The sequence below is a fragment of the Leguminivora glycinivorella genome, chromosome 6, assembly GCF_023078275.1.
Source record: "Leguminivora glycinivorella isolate SPB_JAAS2020 chromosome 6, LegGlyc_1.1, whole genome shotgun sequence".
NCBI lineage: Eukaryota > Metazoa > Arthropoda > Insecta > Lepidoptera > Tortricidae > Leguminivora > Leguminivora glycinivorella.
This window is the reverse complement of record NC_062976.1, coordinates 12,198,114-12,205,173: the sequence shown is the minus strand read 5'-3', so window position 1 is coordinate 12,205,173 and position 7,060 is coordinate 12,198,114. Positions and strand designations below refer to the sequence as shown.

At 38.3% G+C, this 7,060-nt stretch overlaps 1 protein-coding gene across 1 annotated transcript; it reads left to right on the top strand.

Annotated features, from left to right (window-relative positions):
• The first annotated feature begins 434 nt into the window (after positions 1-434).
• Positions 435-1,944, top strand: LOC125227350 (COP9 signalosome complex subunit 9). The gene is made up of 3 exons (XM_048131640.1): positions 435-647; positions 763-835; positions 1,828-1,944. The coding sequence occupies exons 1-3, from the start codon at positions 579-581 to the stop codon at positions 1,863-1,865; spliced, it is 180 nt and encodes a 59-aa protein (XP_047987597.1). The 5' UTR covers positions 435-578; the 3' UTR covers positions 1,866-1,944.
• Positions 1,945-7,060: the final 5,116 nt, after the last annotated feature.

The window sequence follows — 7,060 nt, the reverse complement described above, 5'->3', positions numbered from 1 at the left end:
TCCTAGCTTCACATGCAACCACAACAGGAAAAAGAGTACGCACCTTTACTCGGTACTTTTGTACTATGGACAAAAACCTTTAAAAAATATTGTCAGCATATTATCATGTCAGTGATAACTGATAAACGTGTTTAATAATTTTATTAAAGCTTATTTGTTTATCTACGTAGACCGATGTAATGTTCCGTGCACACTGATCGGTCGCGGTCGATTTACGACGGACGTCCGCGTAGTGTGTTCCGAGCTTTACCCTTAACTCTTATGTGAGAGTGAAAAAAGATATCTCTTTCTCGCTTACTTATTTTAATTGTGACGGAAAAGGCTTGACAAATTTATGTGTAACCACCTCCAAACCACTTCACACTATTAAATTTAATGAATTATGGAGAGAAAAACACTGCTGTCAAATGTCATCTAGATTGACGGCCTGTTGTCTACCTTTTGATTTTTGTTGTTAATGGTTTCGGTGTTGTTTTGTTGCGAACGTGGAGCGACTGTAGCACGAACAGATCATATAATTTATTTTTATTTCGTAGTTCATTATTTAAGTAAAATTGTCTAAGTGACACTCAATAACCATGAAACCTACCGTTGCCGCTGACGAAATGTTTCCCGAAGGAGTTGGGCCATGGATGGATTTAGAAGAAGTATGTACTACAGTTTATAGTAAATCCAACCTAGTAATCCTAGTATTTAGTTTGAAATAAGTCTTTCAAACTAAATACTAGGTTGGATTTACTTCAAATCGTATCTATATTTCAGGCTGGTGGTCCATCCAATCTTCTTATGGATTTGGCTGCAAATGAAAAAGCAGTCCATGCCGACTTCTTTAATGGTACCTTATTATTGTTTTCTTTACAAACATACAACTTTAGTGGATACTTTTCTAGTCTAGCCGAGAATTGTATGATCCTTATTGATACTCTCATAGAGTTCATTTCGGTACTGAGAATCTTAACCATAAACCTATCAAAAATAATTGTAGATACTGTTAACCTAGGGAAGAGCGGGGCCTCCCAACACAGGCAAATCCTTGCTTACCGGGCGGCTCCATCCCCTTAATTATGACCATGTGTTTAAAGAAATAAAGAATCTTTGTATTGTATCAGTTTCTAAATTTAAACTTAAAACATTCTTTGAAGTCAAAACTACTAGCAGCACAAATAAGTTCAAGTTTCAGTCCCACTCTTAGCTATTATCACATTCTCTACCAGACAAAAAATGGCAGACTACGTCAGAAACCAGTCATAAATTTATACAAGCAGCCAATTGCATGGCGAGAATGTCCCACACAGCGGGTTCTCCGGCATCTGAGCAAAGTTCCCAAGTGCCCACCAGGCGGGTTCTTGGTTGTGAAAGTGTTAAAGGGCTTGTAAGAAAACAAAATTGTATGTCAGGCGAAAGCCCATCAGCCCATCACCCACTACACAATATGAGTTCATATTCCATAATTGACTTTACAATACCCACAGGACAGGGGTGTTGAAATTCGTAACTCATCAGGTCATTACCATACCTCATGGAAAAGTTATCAAATACATCCATATCCAATACTTATAATATTATAAATGGGAAAGTGTGTGTGTGAGTCTGTTTGTTTGTCCGTCCTTCACGGCAAAACGGAGCGACGAATTGACGTGATTTTTTTAAGTAGAGATAGTTGAAGGGATGGAGAGTGACATAGGCTACTATTTGTCTCTTTCTAACCTAACGCTAGCGAAGCCGCGGGCAAAAGCTAGTGTTTAATATTTCTATTCTGTGAATATAAATAGTTGATTCCTTTGTGGTAACAAGTCAAATTCATAACTGTTTTTCATTTCTTTGCAGATTTTGAAGATTTGTTTGATGATGATGATCTAAAGTAGTGTTGGATGCTGTACCTGTTATGACTAATTATTGTAAAATACCTATGCTAATCTAAGAAATAAAGTACTTTAAAACTTATTTCATTTTATTTTATACTTTTAACTGGATAATGATAAACTCCATGCTTGGTGGCATTGTGTCTCAGGTACCAACAGCCAATAGGCCCAGCATATCTACCAATATTTTTGACAGTTCTAGACTGGCTTTCTCTTCCGGCTTTGTCACTTCCTTTTTATCTGAGCTCTGCAATGGCCGATTTATAGTTCTAGTCTAATTTTTAAATCTATTATGTGAAGTTTAATCGTGATACATCCTTAAAGGATGTAAGCAAATTGTATCGTTATTTATATGGAATAAATAAAACAATTTGTTGAGTGCTCAAGACGTTTTTATTTAGTGGACCACATATCGCCTTCGCTTCATGCCGTCATCACGTTTCCACCAGGGCTCGCTTCTGCCTTTATCAGGTTATTAGCCCAGAAGATCATGCTGCGAGGCGGATTCAAGAAACCAAGAAAGGTACGCTGTTCACTTTCAAACGTCAATTAACTTTTTGAGGTTATGTCAGTCCCTCATGGCATATAACCCAATTGCACTCAACAAATAAATTGTCACGATGTCAAACTCACAGAACGAGCATAATGGCGGGCACATTCCCGTCGAGAAGCTCGATGGCTTACAGAATTATTCAAACTGGAAGTTTGCAATGAAGATGTTACTAACCCTAGATGGTCTTTGGGGTTGTGTGGATGGAACAGACACTGACAAGACCCACGACAGCCGCGCTTTGGCCAAGATATGTTTGACGATCAAGCCGTCCCTATATCAATATGTAAGAGATGCCACGTCTGCAAAGGATGCATGGAAGAAGCTTTCCGACGCCTTTGAGTCTAAGGGCCTCTACAGGAAAGTTCTCTTATTGCGGCAACTTCACAAAATTGAATATAACGAATACGGCAACATGTCTGACTATGTTGAGGCCGTTATGCGGCTGGTTCAACAGCTTTCTGATATAGACAAGAAAATAGAGGATGAAGTGGTTGCGGAGATCCTGCTCAGCGGTTTGCCACAGGAGTTCGACAACCTAGTATCCGGCCTGGAGACCGCCTGTCTGACAAGTAAACTATCGGTGGAAGTTGTGCGAACAAGGTTGCTACAAGAAGAACACCGACGGAATGCAAGTGATCAGGAAGGTTTGAAGGCTTACCTCGGGTACAAGAAGAAGAAATCATCATCACCTATGTTTTGTCAATTTTGCAAGAAGAGCGGACATACAATTAAGCGCTGCTTCAAACGCCAGAAGGAGCTGAAGAATGGGGAAAACCACACAATGCTAGCATCGGCCATGGTTTGCAGCAGAGGCGACAGCAGCCACGATTTTGTGGTTGACAGTGGTGCCTCTCAACATATGGTTTCTGACAGGAAGCTACTGGAAGATCCTATAGGTAAAAATTCAACCATTTTAATTGCTAATGGTAGTAAATTACATAGTAATTGTACTGGTAGGGTCCCTTTTTGCTCTAATGTTAGTTTGACCAATGTCCTCCATGTGCCGGACCTTTCAAGTAATCTTTTGTCTGTAAGCCAAATCACTAATAGAGGTTACACTGTTGTTTTCGATAAGGATCATTGTAAAGTCTTTGATAATGTTAAAGTCACTGGCAATCCAATCATAATCGCTTCGAAGGATAATGGTTTGTATAAATATAAGGCTCAAGGACGACACACCTTTGAGGAGGAGTCTTCTAAGCTCTTGCACTCTAGGCAAGAGACAGCGAATGCTCACGTTGTTTCGACTGTCCCAATGGACTTAATCCATAGGAGATTAGGACACTTGTCTGAAGCAGGTATGAAGGTTCTAGGTGATGGGAAGAAATGCATGAACTTTCTTTTACAGAAACAAGATGTCATGAATGGTAGTTGCGAGCCGTGCTTGACTGGCAAGATGGTGCGTTCACCGTATCCTGCTGTCAGCACGAAGCGCACTACCCAGCCCTTGGAACTCATCCATTCAGATGTGACCGGACCTATGCAAGTCAAAACTTGGGGTGGAGCTCGTTACCTTCTGACCTTCACAGACGACCACACCCGGAAAACGTGGGGATACCTTATGAAGCATAAATCAGAGGTGAGATCTCATTTTATTAACTTTAAAAATATGATAGAAAAACAATCTGGTTTATTTATTAAAATTTTGCGCAGTGACAATGGCCTTGAGTTTACTAATTCTAAACTGGCCAATTATCTTAAAGACCATGGTATCATACACCAAACCACTGTCCCTTACAATTCTGCTCAAAATGGCATTGCAGAAAGGGCCTTTTTAACGATTTTTAATAAAGCTAGGGCTATGCTGCAGGAGTCCGGCCTGTGCAATCGCTACTGGGGAGAGGCTGTTATGACAGCCATTTATCTTAAAAATAGATCTCCTACCAGAGCGCTTGCGGGTGGAATTTCCGAGACCATGTGGACTGGTCGTCCTATTGACATCAGTCATTTACGCGTCTTTGGGTGTACTGCTTATGCATATGTACCTAGTCAAAAACGTCAAAAGCTTGATGCTAGAGCAAAAGCTCTCATCTTTGTTGGTTATGGTGAAACTTTTAAAGGATACCGTTTAATTGATCCAAATAATCCTCGTAAAATTGTGCAGTCTAGGTCTGTTATTTTTAATGAGGATAAATTTTTAGGAAAACATGACAGTTGTAAAGAGACTTGTAGAAACTATTTTTATAATTATGAAATTGATGGCCTTAATATTCATTTGCCAAATAATGAAAATAATTGTGATGCTCAGAATAATTTTAATAATGACTCTAATTTAAATCAAATTATTAATAATGAATTTAATGATGTCATTCAAAACAATATAATTGATAAATCAGCTGAGTGCTCATCCTCTTTTAAAAATGTTTCAGATGCTGAGTCACCAACGCCACCGGCGTGGTCGCCGCTGTCTGAACACTACTGCACGGGCGATGATGGTGCAAGTGACGATGGTGATGAAGATGGCGTCCCGAAGGGCGCCTTGTCTTCTCTGCCAGAGTCATCACTTGATGGTTGTGACGATGGTGATGAAGTGGGTGCTCCAACGGGTGCTGTCTCTTCTCTGCCGGAGTCTACACACAATGAGCCTACGCTATCGGTTATTTCCGACGCGTTGAGGCCACGTCCCATGCGTAGTACAAGAGGTAATGTGCCACAACATCTCAGAGACTATGATTTATCATTGATGGCGGAAGGCTATTCGCCAGAGGAGCCTACCACATATAGCGAGGCCGTTCAATCCTCTGAAAAGGAAGAATGGTTGAAGGCCATGCAGTGTGAGTATGACTCTTTAATTAAAAACAAAGTATGGATCTTGGTAGACAGACCAGCTGATGAAAATATCGTCAAGTGCAAGTGGGTGTATAAAAAGAAGCAAGACACTTCAGGTAAGCCTGCTAAATTTAAAGCGAGATTGGTTGCCCGTGGTTTCAGTCAAATTGAGGGAATTGACTACACGGACACATTTGCTCCTGTAGTAAGACATAGCACTTTGAGGATATTGTTTTCTATAGCTACACAACTGAACCTAGAGATAGACCATATTGATGTAACAACCGCATTTTTAAATGGCGATCTTAATGAAAAGATTTATATGGAACAGCCATCTGGTTTTAAGAACTGTGATAAGGTTTGTTTGCTTAAGAAAAGCTTATACGGCCTTAAGCAGGCAAGCCGAATGTGGAATATAAAAATACATGATTTTTTAGCTAGTCACAATTTTATACAGAGCCAATGTGAACCATGTATTTATTTTAAGAAAAATGATAAAGAGTATATTATAATTGCCCTTTATGTCGATGATTTTTACATTTTTCATAATAATTGCTTGAATGGTATTTTACTACTTTTACAAACCAATTTTGAAATTCGACATTTAGGGAAATTACACAATTGTCTAGGAATGAATGTTCATAGAGAGAATGGTGTTACAACCTTAGACCAAAAAGAATATGTTAAGCGTTTGCTAATTAAATATAACATGTCAGAGTCTAAATCTGTTTCTACACCGTTACCGGTCAATTGTAAACTTGAAAAATCTAACAAGACTCACTTAGATGATGAAGTCTATCAGTACAGACAATTATTAGGAAGTTTAATGTATTTATCCGTCTGTACTAGACCTGACATATCTTTTGCATGTAGCCAACTCAGTATGTTTAACACATGTTTTGATGAAAATCATTGGCGCATAGCGAAGCGAGTGCTGAGATACCTAAAAGGTACTATTGATTATGGCCTTTGTTTTACAAAGAGCAATACTTTTAACCTTACAGCATTTGCTGACGCAAGTTGGGCCAATGACCTTTCAGATCGCAAGTCCTATACTGGTTTTGTGATTAAATTAGGCAACTCCGTTATTAATTGGGAGGCTAGGAAGCAACAATGTATAAGTCTTTCTAGCTGTGAATCGGAATATGTAGCTATTGGTGACTGTTGTAAGGATATATGTTTTGTACGAAATTTCTTGTCAGAAATTTTCGATAAAACCATAGAAACCTGCATTTTAATGATAGCCAATCAGCACAAAAATTACTGTTAGTCAAAGAGTACTCCCATAAGCGCACAAAACATATAGACCTAAGATATCACTTTATCAAGGATCTAATCCAAAAAGGACATTTAAATGTAAAATACTTGCGAACTGATGAAATGATAGCTGATGTATTAACAAAACCTTTGTGCACTGAAAAGCATTGTAAATTTAGAGAAGGTCTTAATGTGAAATCTTTACAAAATTAACTAAAGTTCATCTCTCTTATGTATTATGTTATTATTTTTAAATTTGAAATTCATTCCTATTGTATATAATTTTAGCCGCATGACTTAGAATATATGTACCTGTTTTATTTTTAAACTCTAAGCGTGCAGCATGTATTTTATAAGTAAGCCATATGTAGAGCCATGCTTATATAAAAATATTCACTTAGTATTGATATCACAATATGTAAAGTGTAAGGAGGAGTATTGGAAAACGTGTAATATACCCTTTTCATAATTGTACTGGCAATACCAATATTTTTGACAGTTCTAGACTGGCTTTCTCTTCCGGCTTTGTCACTTCCTTTTTATCTGAGCTCTGCAATGGCCGATTTATAGTTCTAGTCTAATTTTTAAATCTATTATGTGAAGTTTAATCGTGATACAT